Source organism: Ipomoea nil, unplaced genomic scaffold (genome assembly GCF_001879475.1).
Source record: "Ipomoea nil cultivar Tokyo-kokei standard unplaced genomic scaffold, Asagao_1.1 scaffold2942, whole genome shotgun sequence".
Lineage (NCBI taxonomy): Eukaryota > Viridiplantae > Streptophyta > Magnoliopsida > Solanales > Convolvulaceae > Ipomoea > Ipomoea nil.
This window is the reverse complement of record NW_017619370.1, coordinates 506,604-531,052: the sequence shown is the minus strand read 5'-3', so window position 1 is coordinate 531,052 and position 24,449 is coordinate 506,604. Positions and strand designations below refer to the sequence as shown.

Below are 24,449 nucleotides of genomic sequence, written 5' to 3'. Positions count from 1 at the left end.
ATCAGAGTTATATGTAGAATTAAGAAATGAGTTTCAATTTGGATTTAAGTATTCATTTGATATAGTGTTAAAGAATCACAATTCTCAGCAGTTTTTTTGGGTAGTGGTGGGTGGTGGGTCAGGGTGGGTCTTAAAAAAGTAAACTCGCCGTGGGTTGGGTTGGATTCGGGTTCTATGTACAAAACTTGTCTAAAATCCCACCCGACCCACCATATGTAGTTATTTATAAAAGTTTCTATAACTTCGTGTAACTTTTTACTATTTTTATATCTAAACTACTAAGTTTATGCATTCAAAAAAAAAAAGCTACTAAGTTTATTTTTAAAAATTAACAATTTAATTATTTCTATTATTTTATGTTTTAGTATAACTACTGAATTATATTATTTTACTAGTTCTTTTACGCGCTTTGCGTGAATGAAATAATGGCCAATGATTATTTTAAATAAGTATTTCAAAGTATATCACTGGAATATTATATCAGAGATGTTCATGCATAGGTAAATAAATATTAAATTTGTTTATTTAAATCGGTAATTTAAAGCATATATAAATGCAAAATAATATATGAGAGATTGATTTTATTGTCACTAAAATAAATGTTTGCAACTTTGTAATAATGCTAGTTTAAATACTTAGTCTAAAAATGATAGTCTAAATGAATACTACTTTTGGTTTAAATTTCTCTAATTCTTCTTAATTCTCTTTTGGGTATCATTGTCATTGTCTTCATCTTCAGTACATGTCCTTTTTTTTTATTGGTAGTGTGTCATGTGCAATTGGGTTATTGGTGGTAGCATGGATGGATTCATCGTGCAATAAGAGTATGGTGTAGGTAGTTTTAGATTTGCCTTGATGGGATCTTAGTTGTATTATTAACTCTTTATCTTGCAACCACCTATTGATATTTGGTAGTGGTAGTTTTTTCCCTACATGTTTCATGCATTGTGAGATGTGTGTTGTAGGTTATCATGTGAAAGTATTGAGCAAAATATTAATATTTATTATATTTGTATAAAATACTTGGTAAATAAATATATATAACATATTTTTGACAAAGTAAGCAATATCATGCTTAATCTAATGTGAAGAAGAAGCAGAAGAAGGAGACTGATCATTCCATTACTGCTGTTGTTACTGCTTGGAACCTAAGGGCTTTTAGGTCTTTTCCTAGTAGTTAGTTATAACTGCTTTTGCCTCCTTTTTCCTTCTGAATTTTTCTTAGAAGAGTGCATGAACACTTCGGTACACATTCGCACAAGGGAACATGTCTCATTGTATTCAGTTGCATCCACAAGGCATTAGACTTAGTAAAGTACTCATTAACAGTGAGGTTACCTGGTGAACACTTGAAGATCTGATTCTGTAGCTCTGCAATCCTATGAGGATCGACTTGTGAATACCTTCGTTTGAGAGTGCTCCAAATGTCTGCTGTGTTTTCTATATACAGAACACTCTCCGCAATTGTGGCATTGAGAGACTTGAAGATCCACGAACAAACGATGTTGTTACACCTCCTCCAAACTGCATAATTCGGATCCGATTCTCCAGGATTCAGAATCGTTCCATCAACGAAGCCATACTTATTTTTGACTTCCAAAGCTATCTTCATCGACCTACTCCAGGACGCATAGTTCAATTCGGATAGCGGTGGTGATACAAGGATGAGATTTGGATTCTCCGTAAAGTGTAAGTACATTGGATCGTTGAATTCATCAGAACGCTGGATGGGGCTATTGTTCATCGAATTTTGATATAGATTCGAAGAACCTCCCACTTGTCCAGTCTGATTCTCGTCGCCGATTTGATCTTCCATCGTCACCACTGCGGCATAGGATCGGTGATGCTCTGATACCATGTTGAGTTTAGCTTAGTTCATGTTGTATGGTAGAGGAAAGAACAGTAGAATGCATTGAGCTCTCAATGTTTACAATGGTGATGAGAAGAGAAGAATGAATATCAATCCTTCTGAACTGAACACAGCTCATTATTTATACAAGGAAAAAGGAGGCAAAAGCAGTTATAACTAACTACTAGGAAAAGACCTAAAAGCCCTTAGGTTCCAAGCAGTAACAACAGCAGTAATGGAATGATCAGTCTCCTTCTTCTGCTTCTTCTTCACATTAGATTAAGCATGATATTGCTTACTTTGTCAGTGAAAGTTACACATATAGGGGATATCAGGTTGCATATGACCATGCTGTTGCAAGATGTGCTGTATATTCCCTCCTTTACTTTTAACATCATCTCTGCAAGCAAACTGACAAGACAGTCAAATTGTGAAATTGTTTTAAGAGCTAATTCTTGCAATGTTCAGGGGCACCGTGGGATAATGGATGGTTTTGCTAGAGTCAAGGATGGCTTGTATTTGGTTACTCAACCACCTGTTAAGAAGAAGGCTCAGTTGGCTAATAAAAGCTTTGACAAACATTGTAATAGCCTGTCTATAGATCTGTGGCATAATAGACTAGGCCATTACCCTGTGAATAAGATACATTTGTTGAAAGGAATAAAGTTTGCTCATTCTCATAAGGTAACTGATTTTGTGTGTGATACTTACTGTTTTGCAAAGCACAAGAAATCTAGTTTTCCCATTAGCACTGCTAGAGCTGAGAGATGCTTTGACTTATTGCATATGGATGTTTAGGGTCCCTTTGCTGTGGCATCACTTAAGGGTGATCACTATTTCCTAACCATTGTTGATGACCATAGTAGCTTCACATGGCTGCATTTGATGGCAAATAAATCACAAGTTAAGCCTATATTTCAGCAGTTCTACAACTATGTCCACACTCAATTCTCAACCAAAGTTAAAATGGTTAGAACAGACAATGGAGGTGAATTTTTGATGAGTGCCTTTTTTAATGAAAAAGGAATTATACATCAAAGTTCATGTGCATACACACCCCAACAGAATGGGGTGGCAGAGAGGAAACACCAACATATTCTAAATGTTGCCAGGGGGCTTAAATTTCAATCTGGATTACCTGATGCTTTTTGGGGTCATTGTGTCCCTCATGCCTCTTTTCTTATAAACAGGCTGCCTACTGATGTCCTCAATGGCAAGTCACCATTTCAGATACTGCTTGGGAAGGAGGTGGATTACAATCAACTAAAGTCTTTTGGCTGCTTGTGTTTTGCAGCAACCACATCTCAAGGAAAAAACAAAATGGGATCAAGGGCCAGGAAGTGCATCTTTCTGGGATTCCCAGCTAACATTAAAGGATATATAGCATATGATATTGCTGACAAAGTTGTATATGTTTCCAGGGATGTGCAATTTCATGAACAAATTTATCCTTTTAAAAGGACATGAGAGTTTCACACCAGAAACATTCACCCCTACACTGCCTCTCATTCCTATCTCCATTGAAGCAGAAGACATATCATTGGATCTAGCAAGGAGATATGACAATACTCCAGTCAGGTCTCACACTGGGAGCAGACTTTCTGAGGATAATCATGTGACTCCTCACAATAATATCTACATGGATGACCTTCTGGTGGATCATCACACAGATCAACCAGAATCCAGTGCTTAGTCTCTGAATCAGTCTGCTGAGCAATCTATTTTCAATAACCAATCCCCCAACAATCAATCTACTGAGCAACCTGATCCTGATCAGCCACAACTCAGATGATCCTTAAGAGTGAGACAGATTCCCACCAGGCTGCAGGATTATCTCTGTCAGACTACTATGGCAAGTAGCACAGAGATCAGAACATCACCCCACTCTATGGATAAATTCTTATCCTCTGATAATCCATCTCCAAATCACAAAGCTTGTGTTGCCTCAATTACTTCTGTACATGAACCCCAATCCTATGAAGAAGCAGTGCAGAGTGAGGACTGGAAAATGGCTATGCAAGCTGAGATAGAAGCTTTAGTCCAGAACAACACTTGGGTGATAATAGATTTGCCACCAGGAAAACTTCCCATTGGGTGTAGATAGGTGTATAAGGTGAAGCATAAAGCAGATGGCTCTATAGAAAGATACAAAGCCAGGTTGGTTGCTAAGGGCTACACTCAACAGCTAGGTGTGGATTACATAGAAACTTTCTCTCCAGTGGCCAGAATGACTACAATTAAAACATTTCTAGATGTGGCCATTGCAAAAGGTTGGGATATTCAGCAACTTGATATCAACAATGCCTTTTTACATGGGGATTTGGATGAAGAAGTCTACATGGCCTTACCACCAGGTTTTCAAAGTGATAAACCTACTCAAGTTTGCAGGCTGCTAAGGTCTTTGTATGGTTTGAAACAAGCCAGTAGACAGTGGAATGTCAAGTTGACTAGAGCCTTGCAGAATTTTGGCTATAAACAGTCACCAGCAGATCCCTCCCTATTCACAAAGCATTCAGAAAATTTCCTTACTGCCTTACTTGTATATGTGGATGACATCTTGGTGGCAGGCACAGACTCTACTCAAATTCATGAGTTAAAACAGCTATTGGGCAGATCTTTCAAGATCAAAGACCTTGGCCACTTGAACTATTTTTTGGGTATTGAGACCTTTAGAGATTCCAGTGGGCTCAATATCTGCCAAAGGAAATATACTCTTGAAATTCTGGAAGAAAATGGCTTCTTAAAAGCTAAGCCTACCAAAACTCCTTTCACTACAGGTCAGAGACTTAATAGCCTTGAAGGCAGCTTACTTGAACATCCAGAAACTTACAGAAGATTGGTTGGAAAGCTCTTGTACCTGACCAATACAAGGCCTGACATATCCTATGATGTTCAGCAGTTAAGCTAGTTTGTAAGCAAGCCAAGAGATTCTCATTTAACTGCTGCTCATAAGGTCCTAAGATAACTGAAAGGGTCACCTGGGAAAGGCCTTTTTTATTCGTCACACTCATGCTCTAAATTACAAGGTTTTGCTGATTCAGATTGGGCTACTTGTATTGAGAGTAGGAAATCTATTACTGTCTATTGCATTTACTTTGGCACCTCTCTAATTTCTTAGAAAACCAAGAAACAGGCTACTGTGTCAAGGTCATCCTCAGAAGCTGAGTATAGAGCATTAGCTTCTACTATATGTGAAGTACAATGGTTACTATATCTGCTTGTAGATTTGAATGTACAGGTTGACAGTCCTGTGGTTTTGTTTTGTGATAACAATTCTGCTATTGCCATTGGAGAAAATCAGGTGTTTCATGAACGCACCAAACATATTGAAATTGACTGTCATGTGGTCAAGCAAAAGGTCAGTGCAGGAATGATCAAATTGCTAGCTGTTTCTTCACATAATCAAACTGCAGATGGCTTCACCAAGGCTTTACCTAAGCCAGTTTTTTATGTTTTTTGTTCTAAGCTAGGCCTTCAAAATCTTCATGCTCCAGCTTATGGGGGGGGGGGGTGACAAAGTAAGCAATATCATGCTTAATCTAATGTGAAGAAGAACCAGAAGAAGGAGACTGATCATTCCATTACTGCTGTTGTTACTGCTTGGAACCTAAGGGCTTTTAGGTCTTTTCCTAGTAGTTAGTTATAACTGCTTTTGCCTCCTTTTTCCTTGTATAAATAATGAGTTGTGTTCAGTTCAGAAGGATTGATATTCATTCTTCTCTTCTCATCACCATTGTAAACATTGAGAGCTCAATGCACTCTACTGTTCTTTCCTCTTCCATACAGCATGAACTAAGCTAAACTCAACAATTTTGTATTATAACTTTGATATTTAATTACAAGAAAATGTAAAAAGAAGACAATGGACAATGTAGTGAATATATAGTAAATTAATAAATTTGAAGGTAATGAATATTTGAATTGTAGAAAATAAAGATAATATAACTAATTGTTGTAATTTGTTGTTTGTGCCCGTTGGCCTATCAACTCTTAACCGGTGAATTGCAGGGTAATTTGCATGGTAATACACTGGAAATAGTAAGTAATCTTAGAATATAAGAGATAGGGAAGAAAAGAGAGTAAGAATTCCATTTTGCCAACTAAGCTTATACATCTTACAAGAGATTATATATATAATAATAATACTATAACGGGAAACATAAATGGGAATTTAAATATGTCCGTTACATAATAATGTCCACTAAGTACATATATTTATACCACTCCCCCTTGGACATTATTTGACTATGATCTTACCTCGTTAAAAACTTGTTAGGAAAATCCTGTGGGAAAAACTTAGACAAGAAAAGAGTACAAGGTGTATGAATAATATATTTGAATACATTCATTCCTCATTAAAAATTTCACTAGGCAAACCACGTGGAAAAAAATCTAGTTGAAGAAAAGAGTACATGATATTTGCAAAATCATATATGGTACTGATTGGCTCATTAAAAACCTTAACTTAAGAAAGCCATGTGGGAAAAAACTTAGTTAAGGGAAAAAGAGTACAACCGTAAGCCTTCAGGGCATAATCTTCAGGATTTCAGGGTTCGTCTATTTAAGTATTTATTTATTTGCAACTCCCTCATTGACATTACTATATCATACTCATGTCTCGTTAAAAACCACACTAGAAAAACCCAATGGGAAAAACCTAGTGAGGAAAAGAGTACATGGTATGTATATGTTGCAAAAAGCACAATTGTTAGTCTTTTAAGAGCCAATCTACAAGATTGATTCAAGTGAATGTACTTTCCGTCTCCCCTTGAAGATAACGATCTTCAAGTTCTACAAAGCTTAAAGTAAAGTCATTGTTTGAATAGAGTATAGAGAGGGGATATAGTACAATCTTCAGGATTGTCATTAGAATTTATCATATTTCTCATGATCATCTGAACCAATAAAATTACTTATATTTTATATTTTGTTGCTCCCCATGAAGACAAATAATTTTCTTAACCTACGCACATCAGTCTTATGGATATTTTGTAGGTATACATTTGCTAACTTGTCACTAGAGCAAATCTTCTAGATAAATATTTTATCACTCTTCTGGAGTTCATGTGGATTAGGATATTTTATATCATGAAAACTATATACGTTTTTATTTGTCCCAAGTATGATGACTTCATATCAAAAAGCATCAATATGGATATTTGTACCTTGATTTACTATTCCTTATCTCATCTCATAACTTAACAGTCGTTATGACAAAGCGAGATCATATTAAAGTGATGACGAGATGAAAATATACAAAGTATATCTATAAGAACAAGTGTTATCATTTAGGCTTAAGATGCTTAAAGCTTAAATTGATATCAATTCAAGTCATGCCATTTAACATAATGTCAATATTCAAATGACTTCTCAAAAGACGTATTTTATACCTTAAGGATATTAATGGATACTATTTAACATCATTTCCCTTTCTTTCTAGGAGAATCACCAAATCACTCTTTACAAAATAAGATGCGAATTTGGGAATTTTCGGTCTCAACGAAAAGGTATTCAAAAAATGACGTTCTGAAGTAGCGGACTTCTGGTCCTGAATTATCCTTTTAGGTAAAAATGATATTTATCTACTTCGGGAAATTATTTGGACATAGACTAAATAGTATGTGAAATTTCATTTTAAGGAAATGCTCGATCTACAGGTCGATAATACTTGATTTTCCATCTCCTTTATTTTACAATAAGCCCCTTAATAAATACCTAATGGTACATATTCATTTCTATAATTTCCTATTTTAAGAGGAAATTACTCAATCAACCGCTTCACTATTTTAAGTTAAGCAAAACATTTGTACTTCAACAACAAACATGTTGTGATATTTACTTTCTTTCATTTTTTTAGAATTATAAATCCATCAAGGATTTTCAGATAAACATTAGTGTCTAATGACCCATACTTTCTAGGTCATGACTTTAATAAGTTGCATATCTAAATTTATTATTCTGTCAATTATGTAGCGGAACTTTTAATGATATTCATCATGGGAGAGTATACTTAATTATGGGTTTCTGCGTGAACTCTTAGGCTACAGACTCACTTTATATCTCACCACCTTATCATGCATTCTTGTTTTTCCTTCATACAAACACCATTTGTAACCAACATTGTTAATACTTCAATGGTGTATAAAAGGAATATATTAGCGAGTTGAACTATTTATGCCTTTAATTGCTCTCTTTATACGTTAATCAATCTAGGCGCTTCTGGCACCTAGCACTGGATCTAGATTGTCATATAATGAGCAATTTTGAAGGCAATTGTGTTGTCGACAACTTATAACATTTTTCAAGAATTTCTCCCATATATATATAAAAGTAATTTTTGAAGTTAATCAGATTATAGCCATTTCCCAAAGATATTTATATCTGGTTGTTTCGCAACCCAATATTATGATTATTTGGTGCACCTATAAATTTACTGGGTTTTCTCGTCGTCTGAACGATTGTCTTAAAGATATAACGTTTTAAGAATTTTCAAGAGCTCTTAAGATTTTTAGGAGTGACAAAGATTCATTACTAGATCTAGTTGTTTGTGGATTCTTTATTTTTCTATACCAATGAATCTCCCGCACTTCTGGCGTTAAGGAGTATCGATAGATATATATGGTCCAATTTTGGAGAATGTGTATAGGACCTAGTCACTCTTTTATGAAGTAAATTTATTTGGCAGATTTCTTTCTGAACTTCTAGTTCAATCTAATTGGTACGTGGATTTAATTTTTGAAGATCATTTCGTTTCACGAAATTTCTCGGCATTCTATTTAAATTTGATCATACCTCCCCCTAATGCCGTGAATTGATCTTCATGTAGCGAGCGTATCCATCGCGACTCTTTCAGGGGCTTTAGGTGTAGATGGATACTTTCTAGTTGTTATGTAATAGATTGGACTGCATTCATAAAAATAGAAACGCAGATTTGGGAAATGTTTGTTTTGAAAACCACGTATTAGATGTAAGGGGGAATAATGATATGCAGTGTTCCGGATTTTAAGATTTAAAGCAGCAGCATGAATACTGCATTTCCCCAACAAATATCCGGCAAATTGGATTTTTGAAAAAATAAATGGTCTAGCAATAAGTCGTAACGCTATTAATTAGCTAAACCATTTGGGTATGGGCATAAGGTACTTGATGCTCCGCCTTAATGCTCAATGTCATATAGTAATCGCCGAAAACCGGACGAAGTTAATAGGATAATCCCGGGAATTGGGCATTCAACTTAATGATTTGGCTCATGAATTTTGCAAATGTCATGTTTCGAGTGGACAGCAGACACACATGTGCCCATCGGGTGGAAGCATCGATCAGGACCATGAAATACCGAAATGGTCCAGGGGAATGATGAATTGGTCCACAAATGTCACCCTGTAACCTTTGCAAGAAATTATATCTTTTTTTAAATTTTTTATAATGAATAATTTTTTTTTAAATAAAGGCATTATAGACATCTAATTCTAAATTAATTAAAGAGTTAATACCACAAATGGTCCTCTCATTATTGGGGTAGTACTCCATTTAGTCCTCGACTTTCAATTCGACCACAATAGATACCTTGACTTTCATTTTTAACCACTTATAGTCTTCCGTTAGAATTTCTATCAATGAGTGTTAAATGTAAGGGCATAATCGTCAAATCAAAACATATGCTTTTAGGAGTGGTACTCGTAGCGCATTGTGTGACGCCGGCGAGATCGGAGGCAAAAATCCAGCCATGTGTTTTTAGCTAGAGTGACAATGCATAGTTGGTAACTCTGGAAAGACAACATCCATGGCTTCAGGTTGTCTCGCTACCATGATTTCGTTCTCCATTCACATAAGAGAGCTCTTAGTTCTCCATTAACAGTTTTAAAATTCGTAAATTGCAATTAAGAAGACCCCAATAATCACATGAACAAAATTAAAATTTACTCTAAATTTAAATCTTCGTTTCAGAGTCAACTGCATCACTAGGTAATGGAAAATGACAGTGGGGACAAAAAAAAGCTATAAACTTAGACTTTCTTGCTCGTCCATTCCCAACACATCACTTTGGACCTCTCTCCACTATAAAAGAAGCTCCATCATTCGCATTGCTTCACCAACCCAATTTTCTTCTTCACCTACTAGTATTTCTGCATATTTATACACCTAACTTTTTTTTTTTAAATAAAATTATATACACCTAACTTTATTTGCCACTTATTCTTTCCAAATAGTTAACCCCAACCTTAAGGGCCCCCTCACCCTAGTCCGACAAAGCATCTGGAATTTATTTGCCTCTTATAATAAGCTCTCTAGTTTTGTGTTGCTCCAAGAATATAGAATAAAGGTTACGTATTTGTACCTAAAAGGCAGGGGCTGACCCCGAAAACTTTTTTTAATGGGGGCAAGTATTAAAACAAAAAATATAGTTTAAAAAAATAAAAAGAAAACACTTAGGAAGCATAGGTATAAATATTGTTTTTTTTTTTTTTGAAGGTCAACCACTGAATGATTGTATTAATGAATCAAAGCTGCAATGCAGTCAGGAGGGATAGAATCCCAGTACATAGCTTGATCCTGAATAAAAGCTAACGAAGCTAGAGTATGCGCATGCGCATTAATCTGCCTAGAAACATGGTTAACTAAGACATAATTAAATGACGAAATTAAACTCCTACACTGATCAATTACTACTCCAGCATAGGACATTATATCTGGTGTACTCTGCCGTATCGCATTCCTCACCTGCAAACAATCTGTCTCAATTGTTACTGTTGTTATACTTTTCTCCAAAAGCCAGGATAGAGCTTCCTTACATGCCAATGCCTCCACCATGAATGGTGATAAAGAATTCGGTAGTCTCCCATTTTTTGCTGCAATAAACGATCCCTCCGGAGACAGTAGCACAATACCATATGTAGCTTCTCCCGTGTCGTCCCTGTACCCTGCATCTACATAGCATCGTGGGGCGGTTGTGGCGCCGGTTTCCGCCGTGGCCACGGGCGGCGTTGTCGTGCCACGGGTCCCGTTTTGGCGATAAGATTGTAATGCCGCCGTGGCTTGCCTCCAAACCGCCATAGGGCGTGGTTGTGTGCCATCCCATACTGCCGAATTTCTGCACCTCCATAAGCAGTAAAGCAGAGCCACCACCGCTGCACTTTGGTCCTCTGTGAACATTGTAAGCACAATTGTTAGCCACTCGGGGAATGAGTTGCCAACAATATTTGTTATTGGCAATCCTGAAATATTCCACACATGTCTAGAATAATCACAATTGATGAATGTATGCATAACATTCTCATGTTCCAATCCACACATTTGGCATGTCGGATCCACATCCACCCTCTTTATAATCAAATTGTTAGTTGTTGGAAGAATATCACCGATTGCTCTCCACAAAAAAGTCTTCCATTTCGGGGGAATTTTCATTCCCCATATTTTAGTCCATTTCTCAAAACTCCCAGGCGGGGGCTCATAAACTCCCATAAAGTGTTTGTAGGCATTTTTTACTGTATATATTCCATTGGGATCTCCAGGCCAATACCACGAGTCCTCATATCCTGGACTAACAGGTATCCTCAATATTCTATCCACGTCCTGCTCCTCAAATAAGTCTGTTAAAATATGTGTGTCCCAGTAACAGTTTGTTCATTTATTAAACCTGCCACTTTAGCATGCCTGAGTTCCTCAGGCATATCAGTTTGTATCAAGGGGCTAGGATTATCAGGCAACCATGGGTGTCCCCAGATTAGTGTTGTTTTACCATCCCCAATTCTCCTGCGTACCCGCGCCACTACCATATGATGAGCTGCCATAATACTTCTCCATGTGTGACTCGGGTTTCCTCCCACTTTGGCATCGACAAAAGTGGTATTCGGGTAGTATCTTGCCTTATAGACTTTTGCAACCAGCGTGTCCGGACTTGTGAGTAGGCGCCATGCCTGTTTTCCCAACATTGCTAAATTAAAATTCCTCAGATCTTTGAAACCCATTCCCCCATACTTCTTTGGTATACTCAATTTATCCCAGGCTTTCCAGTGTATTCCCCCATTCATACCAGTGTGTAACACCCCTGATTTTCAAGACATTTAAAACTTAATAATAAAGGTAACATCTCATTAAATCCCAAAACGTAACATAAGTGTACGGGGTGCTATGCCACACCTGGGCTAGAGAACCCAGGTGCACAGGCTATCTAACTACTATCCTCTGAAATATAAATGCATAATATGGCACGCAGGCCGAAAGGGAAACTATACTACTTCTACGCTCCAGTTCTAGCGCGCTCCAGTGCTCTAATCCTTTGTGCCTGAAAGCCAAATATATCTGTTCAGCGAGAGATGCTGGTAACCCACTCCAACGCGTTGAAATACAATACATATAGCAATATATATATAGATATACGAAAACCATTTTGAGCATGAGAATATATCCTACGAACTCTAGCTTTAAAACCGGGAATGACTCGACAGATAAGGCCAGACACAAGCAGCAGTTATGCAGTTCACAACAGATAAGGCAGATAGGGCAAAGCATAACAATAATCATAACCCAACATGAACAATCCCCAAAATAAATCCCATAGTCACATCCCCCAAGACACTCATAATCACCACTCATCCATATCACAACACATAACACACTTTGTTGGCGCCACAGGACCAATCGCATGCCCATACATGAGGGTCAGCGCATATAGCTCTGACACGGCCCCGCAGCACCCTGCCCCGTATCGCAACACGGAGGGGTCGATCGCAACCGACCGATGAACCGCAGCTCATAAGAATGTGTAATCTGACTGTAGCCAGGAATTCCCATCTGACTACAGCCAGCCTCCGAACCGCAGCTCGGGAAAGAGTCATCTGATTGCAGCCAGGAATTCCCATCTGACTACAACCAGCTTCTGGACCGCAGCCCAGGATACCGTCATCCGACTACAGCCAGGAATTCCCATCTGACTGTAGCTGGCTTCTGAACCGCAGCTCAGGAGTAACCAATCCGATCGCAACCGAATTGGGACAACACGCACACATAACACATAGCAAGCACATGCAACCCACATTACACATTAGGAAGGGGGAGAAAACGTATAATAAAACCTATGCGTGATCCATCACTTACTAAGAATAGTCCTAAAGGGTTCATACTCCTTCCACCTAGGTCAACGGGATACCAATTCAACTAGCATGCAATATAATAGACTCATAAACCTATGAACGGTACCCGAAATATCAACTAGACATAGGCACGACAAACGGGGTCCGTTGGGACACCACGGGGGTCGGGGAAACATCAAACGGGGAAGCCGAGGTCCCGAGTTGGGGAAAATTCCAGCGGGTAGCCGGTGGGTGGTGGGCCACCCGCCGGCCACCCGCCAGTTTCTACTGTTCCGGCAGCGGGTCGCCGGCGGGCAGCTGCCCGCCCGCCGGCCGCCCGCTGCCAGACGGCGGTTTACGGCAATGGGTAGGTGGCGGGTCCCCTACCCCCCACTGACTCTTTTCACACACGTTACGCCCCGGGAACCATTATGGAACCCGAAACCATGCTTAGACACTCTATAATGCAATTAACGACAACACGTAGACAATTAACGGATCAAATACGAGAAACGAACGGCACATAACCTATCATGCTTTTCTAAACATAATCAACACCCAAACATGCGAATTCCCACCCGATAATCCAAGAATAAGATCATACGATACAACCTAGGGTTCTAATCACTTCTATATCAACGAGAATACGATTCATCTTCTAGTTGCAAGGTTCGGTAAGAATAACACATAAACATCGAGGATGCCAATTAATCATCAAGAACATCATAATCATCAAGAACAACACATAATCATCAAAATCCCAATTAATCATCAAGAACATCATAATTATCAAGAAACTCCCAATATCAAGATTATCAAGATTCCCCATGGAATCATCAAATCAACATCAATAATAATTACCATAATTTCGCCATTCACAATAATATGGGGGAAACCCTAAGGGGAAATCATAGCTATGAAAATAGGTTTTGTTGAGACATGGGTTACCTCTTAGCCTTAATTAATTCCTTGGCTATGAAGGGTCTTTCTTTAAGCTTTCTTGCTTTCTTGATTTCTTCTAAGGGGATTCTTGGAGCACTTTGGGGTGGTGGAACGTTTATTATGGTGGGGGGTTCTAGGTGCCTCTTAAGTCCCCTATTTATATATTTAAGAGTCCTGGTTAGGAACTAATATTATAGGCTTGCTAATTCTATTCCTTTTGGAACTAAGGATTGGGTTTAGGGTATCGTAGTCTGAATAGTAAAAGGCCTACTTCCTTTATTCCTAATAGGCTTAGGACTCTAATTTTGGCAAGGGTCCACGGTTCATGGTGGACCTTTATTAATTAATTAAAGGAAACCTAACCGAATTAAATCATATTTAATTATTATTAACGGGATTAATTTAATAATTAATCCGGGATTGAAGGCCGTAACACGGGGTGTTACACTCTCCCCCCCCTTACGAGAAGCTTCGTCCCCGAAGCTTGGAAATCATTGCAGGGTTAACGAGTCAAGAGAAGAACCGTGGTCCTATAGAGAAGGTATTTCACGGGGAAATTGTATACTTGCACGCCTATGTGTGTTGGGTTTTTGGGAGCGATTAGGTTTTACAAGGTTAAGAGAGTGGGTTTCAAACTTGAGGACACGGTGAATTCAGGAATTAGGATCAAGTTTTCGAGATTGCAACTTTGGTTGTGAGGTTTCCACTTGTATGGAATCGTTAAAACATGGGATTGAGAATGGGGTCTGAAGGGTAGAAAGGGTTTTGAAATAAGGAAGGGACCGATTTTCCGAGGGAGGGAAAGGAATTCGGCTAGGATGGGTTAAGGTTTCTCGATCCCAAGTGAATAATCTGGTTAGATGCTTTGATCACGATGCGCCGACGAGCTGATGATCCTCCTTCCTTGGTGTTGGTGCTTGCTTGACTTTAAGATCCTTGTTAGACCTTGCTTCCCAGGCTAAGGTGTCATCCTTCTCTTCTTTCTCGAGTGAATTTCCCGTGGTGATTCAACACTTACTTCTTTAATGCGCCCAAGGTCTTGACCGAGTTGGGTCAACCAAGCCAATCTCTTAGGGTGCATTTCCCAAATTCTCCCCAAAGTCTCTTGGGAGTCGATGGATTTTGGGTTGAATTTCTCTTCTTATTGAATTTCATCTCCTCTTTAGTGGATGAAATTCTTAGTAAGACTTCATGTCTTACCCGAGGTTCAGCATTGTTGTGCCCTGTTTGTGTTATTCTTAATGATGAAGGTGTCCTTGCGTGCCCTTTTTCTTTTAAAGCGCAGTCGGTTACCAAATCTCGTTGTGGGATGACTCGGCGAATTTACGAGTCACCCCATCTCCTTGTAGGTCCTTAATGACCCTTGAAGTCTTGGTGCGAAATGTGTTCTTCACCCTTTTGCTTAGCACCATGGGATACGTAGTTCTTGATTCCATACAACTTGTAAGGAGTCCTCTGATTTGCTCGAACGATGTCCATGGTTTGGAGGAGTCCCGATCCCTCCTTAGCATTTGACTTTTAAGGTTTTCGTGGGTTCTTAGTACGAGTTCCCAACTCGCCTCCTTGGTTTGCGCAATCCTTTACGCCAAACATCCCTAGTCGGTTGTATCGTAGGATCCGATTTCAATTACTCGTGCAATGTAATTGATTGTGATTTCCCGATGGTGTCTCGTGCGTCAAGGTCTTTTACGTAGGACACTATGTTTAGGTGGTCCATGGTTCCTTACCCAAGACTCACATTCCTCAATCGAGGCACACAAGTGCGCCACAAATCAATAAAATGAGGGGTTAAGAAATCAACACATTGTACCAGTGGGCGCGAGGTGGGCGGTCGTCCGCCTGCCAAGCTCCTGCCAAGGACCCGCCAAGGTCCCGTCAAGGACCCGTTGGGGACCCGCGGGAAAGTGACTAGGAATAGTCAATTCCTTCGGGAAAGACCCCAAAAATGCACAGATTCATGTCCTGACAAGTCCCATGCCCTTGTGCACAATAAAAGGGACTTGGATACATAGGATGACCCATCGTACAATGTTCATTGATCCTTAAGCACGAGTTCTAGAGGTAGATATACATACATATATATATATATATCTATGTTTTCTTGGTCTGGGTTTAAAGGGGTGTAAGGAGTGCAAGGGCTAGGTTTCAAAGTCGAGGGGCGGATATGGTCGATGTCTCAAGGTCGTAATACAGGAAGGAAGGTTGCCACCTTGTACGGGTTCGTCTGTAATGAGGGATCAAGAGCGAGGTTTGGAGTGATAGGATGGATTCTTTAACGAAATGGTACTTGATTGGCAAGGGGAGGGAAAGGGGCTAAGGACTCTTGGCTTTGAGTGATTATGCCTGTTTGGGGCTTGGTTTTGGCGTGCAGTCGAACTGGTGATCCCTTTCCCTTGGCTTTGTTTGATTCTAAGATTTTCGTTTGATCTTCTCTTCCCGTGTCGAAGTCCCCTTCGTTTCTATGGTTTCCAGGGGAATTCTCGTGATGGTTTCCGTGCACGTTCCCCTCGGATGTCCAGAAGTCTGGACCCAGTCGGTTTAGTGGGTCAAACCCCTAGGTCTTGACTCCTAATCCTCGCCGAGGGTTCTTAAGGGTAAGGGGGGTTTCGGGTTAGTCTTTCTTGTTCTATTGGGTTTCATCCCTTCCTTGGTGGATGAAATTCTTAGCAAGGATTTATGTCCTCCTCGAGGTTCGGCCTGTTGCACCTATTTGACGATGTTTTCTGTAGCGAGGGCCCCTGACACATTGAACGTATTTGTTTGCCCGCTCTTGTCAACGCATGGCGTTCTTCGGTGGCGTACGTACAGGCTATGGTTTCTCGTGAAGCCTTCACGGTTTTCATGCAAGGGTGGGGTGATACGCATTCGTAACCTCCACCTACTTCGCCGATTCCCATCTAACAACTTATTTTAATATTGAATCAATGAATGTCGGTTCTTCACGCCCCTGGGCAGGGTAAGGGCCTTATGCTGCTCTACGTTTTTAACAGGGTTTCCAAACGGAGTGGGGATAAGAGCTTAGAGTAAGGGCAAACAATTTAGGGTTTCCGAGGGTTTGGGTTAAGCGTAACAAAGGGTGAGCAAGGTCATGACGGTTGCGAATTTTCTCTTAAGGTAATTAAGGATTTGGGGTGGGTGTTTTCAACAAATAGGGGTATCAAGATGCTGGGGTTTCAGGGCGGATGATATTTTAAATTGGGGTGGTGGGGTTGCAAGGTGTCGCGATGTACTTACCTTGCACCCAAGGATTCGACTAATGGTGTCGTTCCTTTGCTTCTTTAATAGGTGTCCTAGTTCTCCTTCCTGTTTGTTGTAGCCGCAACCCGGGTTCGCCGAGATAAGGCAACTTGTCGGAAGGTGCATGTCATTTGTCTGACTCGGGGGTTATCGTGGTTATCCTGGGATGGTGCGTATTGCAGTCCGTCCCCTTAGCAGTCCTGACTGTAACGCCTCTTCTTAGTAGTCATCCAAATCTTCCTTTTCTTTGGTCAGGGTCCTTGTCAAGTCTTTTGACGGGAGTTAGGACGAGGCGATTTATCGGGTAAGTGTACGTTACCCAGTTGTGGAAGTAAACTTATCTATTCGCACCCTTACCTGGTGTGGTAAGCGTAGGGGGAGGTTCCTTTAAGTTAGAGAGGGATGAAGTGAGGGGAGGTTATGTGTAGGTTTCACAATCTCACTGCGCGTCCTAAGATTCTTGGATCCTATGTTCCTAAGTACCTAGAGTTCAAGCCTAGTGTCCTAAAGTCCGGTCTTAAGAGTCTTATCCTAGGTCAAACTTAGGCTCTGATACCAACTGTAACACCCCTGATTTTCAAGACATTTAAAACTTAATAATAAAGGTAACATCTCATTAAATCCCAAAACGTAACATAAGTGTACGGGGTGCTATGCCACACCTGGGCTAGAGAACCCAGGTGCACAGGCTATCTAACTACTATCCTCTGAAATATAAATGCATAATATGGCACGCAGGCCGAAAGGGAAACTATACTACTTCTACGCTCCAGTTCTAGCGCGCTCCAGTGCTCTAATCCTTTGTGCCTGAAAGCCAAATATATCTGTTCAGCGAGAGATGCTGGTAACCCACTCCAACGCGTTGAAATACAATACATATAGCAATATATATATAGATATACGAAAACCATTTTGAGCATGAGAATATATCCTACGAACTCTAGCTTTAAAACCGGGAATGACTCGACAGATAAGGCCAGACACAAGCAGCAGTTATGCAGTTCACAACAGATAAGGCAGATAGGGCAAAGCATAACAATAATCATAACCCAACATGAACAATCCCCAAAATAAATCCCATAGTCACATCCCCCAAGACACTCATAATCACCACTCATCCATATCACAACACATAACACACTTTGTTGGCGCCACAGGACCAATCGCATGCCCATACATGAGGGTCAGCGCATATAGCTCTGACACGGCCCCGCAGCACCCTGCCCCGTATCGCAACACGGAGGGGTCGATCGCAACCGACCGATGAACCGCAGCTCATAAGAATGTGTAATCTGACTGTAGCCAGGAATTCCCATCTGACTACAGCCAGCCTCCGAACCGCAGCTCGGGAAAGAGTCATCTGATTGCAGCCAGGAATTCCCATCTGACTACAACCAGCTTCTGGACCGCAGCCCAGGATACCGTCATCCGACTACAGCCAGGAATTCCCATCTGACTGTAGCTGGCTTCTGAACCGCAGCTCAGGAGTAACCAATCCGATCGCAACCGAATTGGGACAACACGCACACATAACACATAGCAAGCACATGCAACCCACATTACACATTAGGAAGGGGGAGAAAACGTATAATAAAACCTATGCGTGATCCATCACTTACTAAGAATAGTCCTAAAGGGTTCATACTCCTTCCACCTAGGTCAACGGGATACCAATTCAACTAGCATGCAATATAATAGACTCATAAACCTATGAACGGTACCCGAAATATCAACTAGACATAGGCACGACAAACGGGGTCCGTTGGGACACCACGGGGGTCGGGGAAACATCAAACGGGGAAGCCGAGGTCCCGAGTTGGGGAAAATTCCAGCGGGTAGCCGGTGGGTGGTGGGCCACCCGCCGGCCACCCGCCAGTTTCTACTGTTCCGGCAGCGGGTCGCCGGCGGGCAGCTGCCCGCCCGCCGGCCGCCCGCTGCCAGACGGCGGTTTACGGCAATGGGTAGGTGGCGGGTCCCCTACCCCCCACTGACTCTTTTCACACACGTTACGCCCCGGGAACCGTTGTGGAACCCGAAACCATGCTTAGACACTCTATAATGCAATTAACGACAACACGTAGACAATTAACGGATCAAATACGAGAAACGAACGGCACATAACCTATCATGCTTTTCTAAACATAATCAACACCCAAACATGCGAATTCCCACCCGATAATCCAAGAATAAGATCATACGATACAACCTAGGGTTCTAATCACTTTTATATCAACGAGAATACGATTCATCTTCTAGTTGCAAGGTTCGGTAAGAATAACACATAAACATCGAGGATGCCAATTAATCATCAAGAACATCATAATCATCAAGAACAACACATAATCATCAAAATCCCAATTAATCATCAAGAACATCATAATTATCAAGAAACTCCCAATATCAAGATTATCAAGATTCCCCATGGAATCATCAAATCAACATCAATAATAATTACCATAATTTCGCCATTCACAATAATATGGGGGAAACCCTAAGGGGAAATCATAGCTATGAAAATAGGTTTTGTTGAAACATGGGTTACCTCTTAGCCTTAATTAATTCCTTGGCTATGAAGGGTCTTTCTTTAAGCTTTCTTGCTTTCTTGATTTATTCTAAGGGGATTCTTGGAGCACTTTGGGGTGGTGGAACGTTTATTATGGTGGGGGGTTCTAGGTGCCTCTTAAGTCCCCTATTTATATATTTAAGAGTCCTGGTTAGGAACTAATATTATAGGCTTGCTAATTCTATTCCTTTTGGAACTAAGGATTGGGTTTAGGGATAAGGGTCCATGGTCCATAGTGGACCATATTAATTAATTAAAGGGAATCCTAATCGTAGTCTGAATAGTAAAAGGCCTACTTCCTTTATTCCTAATAGGCTTAGGACTCTAATTTAGGCAAGGGTCCACGGTTCATGGTGGACCTTTATTAATTAATTAAAGGTAACCTAACCGAATTAAATCATATTTAATTATTATTAACGGGATTAATTTAATAATTAATCCGGGATTGAAGGCCGTAACACGGGGTGTTACATAGTGCCCCACCAATACCTGTTCATTGTTCTCTGGATTGATAAACATACTGAATCCGGAATCAAAAAGACACTCATTGAAAAGGTAGGCATAGATTGTGCCACGCTTTTCAATAAAATCTCTTTTCCTGCCTGCGTCAGAAATTTCTTGTTCCAAGAGGTTATTCTTTGCTTTATCTTGTCCTCAATATATGAGAACACTGCTTTCTTGTTTCTTCCCACAAAAGATGGTAATCCCAGATATTTCCCAAAATTGGGTGCCTGGTCTACCTGCAAACAATTCGCCACCTCCTCCCTATCCTCCACACTGGTATTTCTGCTAAAGTAAATACTGGACTTACGATAATTTACCTTCTGACCTGAGAGTTCCTCATATCGTCTCAGGCACTGTTTAATTACTTCTGCTTCCCCATTATTTGCTTTAAAAAATAATAGGCTATCATCTGCAAAAAATAGGTGTGATATCTGTGGGGCGCCTCTGGCAACCCTGCAGCCATGTACCAAACCCGTCATTTGTGCTCTCTGCAGCAATGTAGACAACCCTTCCGCACATATGAGAAATAAATACGGGGACAAAGGATCTCCCTGCCGTAACCCCCTTGTTGGTGTTACACCCCCACTATTAACACCATTAATCAAGATGTTATACTGGACAGTAGTAACACACTGCATTATCAAATTAATCCACCGATCATCAAAACCCATTACCTCCAACATCCGTCTCAGGAACTGCCATTCCATTCTATCATATGCCTTGGCCATATCCAACTTCAAAGCCGCCCACCCCTTCTTCCACACTGCTTTCTATTCAAGTAATGCCCCACCTCCACAGCTATTAAAATATTATCAGTAATAAGTCTTCCAGGGATAAAAGCACTCTGGGCCTCAGAGATTAGGTTTCCCATAAGTGGTTTCATCCTGTTAGCAATTACCTTTGCCATGATTCTGTATAGAACATTACTCAGAGCTATTGGCCTCATATCAGCTACTGTCTCAGGCACATCTTTCTTTGGGATCAAGACTACATTAGTATCATTCAAACCCTCAGGCAGTGAGCCTGAATTCAGGTAATTCACAATAAACTCAGACACATCTCCCCCCACAATATCCTAATATTCCTGATAAAATCCTGGGTTCATACCATCCGGTCCTGGCGCTTTGTCAGGGAACATAGCAAACAAAGCACTCTTAACCTCTTCCAAATCAAACTGGCGGAGAAGCATAATGTTCTGCTCATTAGTCACACGGGGAGCAAAATTCTCGAGCATGGGATCCTCACATTCAGTACTCGATGATGTAAAAATAGCAGTATAATATTCCAAGACCACTTTCTTCATATTATCCCCCTCTACCCATGCACCCAAATCATCTTTTAATCTAGGAATATAATTTTTCTTTCTACGAGCAGAAGCGTACCTGTGATAGAATTTGGTATTGCAGTCCGCACCGCGCAGCCAGTGCTGCTTCGCCCGCTGTCTCCAAAATACGTCCTCCTGCATCTCCAACTGCAATAACCTTTCCTCAATCTCACGAAATTCGGCCAATGCTGCCGAATCCCGTCTGTGTCGTATCTCATCCTGCTCCTTCCTCAACTGCTTGATACGGTCACCAAATTTATGCCAATGTTCCCCACCCCACCGCATCAGCCTTCCCCCACAATGCTGCTGACAAATCAACAGCCCCTTATCCCTTCCATCCCGCCACGCTATCTCCACCACCCCCCGACATCCATCATCATGGACCCATGCCATCTCGAAGCGGAACCGTCTCGGTCCCCCATATCTACGACCACGCATTACCTCAGTGTTCAAAAAGAGAGCCGAATGATCAGATTTTCGGGTTAGAATATTCTCCACCCATGCCTCAGTATTCAGTGTAGTCCAGCGTGCAGACGCCAGCACCTTATCCAGCCTCTCCTCCATCCATTTATCAGTCCCCTTCCCTTTTTCCCATGTAAATTGATGACCTCGCATTGGCAACTGGACCAGGCCACAACTATGAATAGTGTCCCCAAACCCTCTCAACAGACTGTCCAGGTGTGGATTCCCCCCCCCCCCCCCCCCCCCCCCCCCCCTCTTCTCATGTTGGTACAACAAATCATTAAAATCTCCCAATGCCACCCATGGCAGTGTAGACTTATCCCTCAATCCACTCAACAATTGCCATGCTTCCCTGCGCCTATGTCTCTGTGGATACCCATAGAAACATGTCATTCGCCATATCCTCTCCCTTATAGCCACCTCCACATCCACATAATTCTTTGAGTAACTCAACAGCCTAGCAGTATTATTTTTCTTCCATAATAGTGCTAAGCCACCACCCCCCCTCACTAGATCTACATAGAATAGACCCTCGAAACCAATCTTAACTCGTAGTCTCTCTGCGTGACTCCGATCTACCTTTGTTTCCATTAGATAGACGAAATCGGGCTTCTTACGGGACACCATGTCCACCACCTCTCGAACTGTCTGTGGATTGCCCAAACCACGACAGTTCCAACTTATCGTACTCATTGAGACGGGCGGGCCTGACCACCAGGACCCGCCGTAAATCCGTTTTTTGAGAGCGCAAACATCACCACATCCCCCACATCCACCCTTACACTGCCACCACCATCACTCATCCCATCCCCCCTCCTTCTCTTCGCCGCCGCTATTACCACACCCTCACCTGCCCCCTCCTCCTCCGCAACCCCAACCCGTGCCCCTCCTTCACCCACACGTCCCCCTACCGCCGCTACCCCCACACTCCCCTCCCTCCTCACCCCACTTCCCCCTTTCCCGTCGAGTGGTCTTAACCACGGATCCCCCACCTGCCTTGGCCCACGGTTACCTCCCCCCGCCTTCAGGTCCGCCGTATAAGGAAATTTATCCGATGTGAGTCCCGATTTCCTTGCCAACTTACAGAACTTATAGGCATGTCCTAGTAAACCACAATAAAAGCAGAAATTATGTAAACGTTCATACCGAAAGTTTACCCAGCAGCTTGATTTATCTCGTTTAATCAGTTTCATCCTTCGTTTCAGCAGTTTTTCCACCGGTATAGCTACATGGACCCGGTGGAACGTTTTCCATGGTGCTCCTGGATAGCGATCATCAACTTTAACAAATGTGCCAATAAAGTTTGCCGCTTGTTCAAGAACCGCATCCGATGTATATCCCAACGGCAAATCATAAAGCTGTACCCACATATCCACCGACCTCAGTTCAACCGCTGCGGGTGTTACACCCGGTTCACTTTGTTTACAAACCAAGGTGCTATTCTCGAATGACCATGGCCCCTCATCGAGGACCCTCTGCATATCCGTTTCGTCATAGAATATGAACATAAATAGTCCCGGTTGGATCTCCGTAACATGCATTCCCCACACTGGTTGCCAAACCGAGGCCATCACCTGCCGCATATACTCCAACTTCACCACCTTCGTTGTCAGGAATCTCCCAACACACACCCACCGTTGCTCCTCCGCCTCCGCCACCACCCCGACTCCCTCCCCCACTGGCTCAAAACCAATTTCCTCTTCATCCTCAATCGCAATATCACCCCATCGCTGCGTTAGCCGCTCGATCACGTCGTCCGCTCGCTCGAGGACCGGTGGGTCCTCGTCACCACCATGCATTGCCGGACTCAACGTTGCTGGTTCCATTCTTCCGTACAGCTGCTAATTGTTCGATTGGGGATCACAAATCAAAGCTTTGGGCTTCTAGGAGTAACCCCTGCGCAATCAAGAATGCTTCAGGACCGTAGCAGCCGTATACGGACAAAACAAATAGTAATCCCTGCGCAATCGTATCAACTGCAAGAAGAAGCAGCTTCAATCGTTCGTATCATGATCAAGAAAAAACAAGAAACTCACGGAAACTCTAGGAGAAACCCTAGCAGAGAGGCAAAACCCTAGAGAGAATTTCTAGAGAGAGAATATTTAAAATTGGGAGGTATAAATATTGTTAGATATTGACGAAATATAAAATACATCAAAACTTTATAAAATAATCATAACAAAATATGAAACATAATTTCTTTGATAAAATGATTCGAATATAAAACATGTTATAAATCACACATCTCATTATTAAAAGAAAAGAGATAGTTTTTAAAAATAAATAAATAAAACACTTATGAAGCATAGCCATAAATATTGTTGAATATATTTGGATGAAAAATAAAAACATCAAAATTTTATAAAAATAATCATAATAAATCTCCTACGAGACTGTCTCACGGACCATCAACCGTGAGACCGGTCGGATTGTTCATAAGTATTACATTTGAATTTAAAACTATTACATTTTTCTCAAAATAAGTATTACAATTTC

The 24,449-nt window shown here is 41.1% G+C and overlaps 2 protein-coding genes across 2 annotated transcripts; both read right to left on the bottom strand.

Moving 5' to 3' along the window:
• Positions 1-1,177: 1,177 nt before the first annotated feature.
• Positions 1,178-1,858, bottom strand: LOC109162419. Its single transcript, XM_019311123.1, has one exon. It carries the CDS (start codon positions 1,856-1,858, stop codon positions 1,178-1,180), a length of 681 nt encoding a protein of 226 aa, XP_019166668.1.
• An 8,584-nt stretch (positions 1,859-10,442) lies between these two features.
• Positions 10,443-22,646, bottom strand: LOC109162418. The gene is made up of 9 exons (XM_019311122.1): positions 22,225-22,646; positions 21,275-22,128; positions 21,066-21,190; positions 20,842-20,937; positions 20,635-20,752; positions 20,185-20,552; positions 11,487-11,766; positions 10,571-11,439; positions 10,443-10,451 (listed from the first exon to the last, which is right to left on the bottom strand). The coding sequence occupies exons 1-9, from the start codon at positions 22,644-22,646 to the stop codon at positions 10,443-10,445; spliced, it is 3,141 nt and encodes a 1,046-aa protein (XP_019166667.1).
• Between the last annotated feature and the right edge of the window lie 1,803 nt (positions 22,647-24,449).

What these genes read in the sequence shown, in the direction of transcription:
- LOC109162418 (XM_019311122.1), bottom strand. Translation starts at nt 22,646, where the DNA reads ATGAGTACGATAAGTTGGAACTGTCGTGGTTTGGGCAATCCACAGACA. An exon ending in GGAGATTTTAATGATTTGTT is followed by an intron (nt 22,129 to 22,224) that starts GTACCAACATGA and finishes CACTATTCATAG; the next exon opens with TTGTGGCCTGGTCCAGTTGC. An exon ending in TCTTTTTGATTCCGGATTCA is followed by an intron (nt 11,767 to 20,184) that starts GTATGTTTATCA and finishes TTGGGAAAACAG; the next exon opens with GCATGGCGCCTACTCACAAG.
- LOC109162419 (XM_019311123.1), bottom strand. Translation starts at nt 1,858, where the DNA reads ATGGTATCAGAGCATCACCGATCCTATGCCGCAGTGGTGACGATGGAA.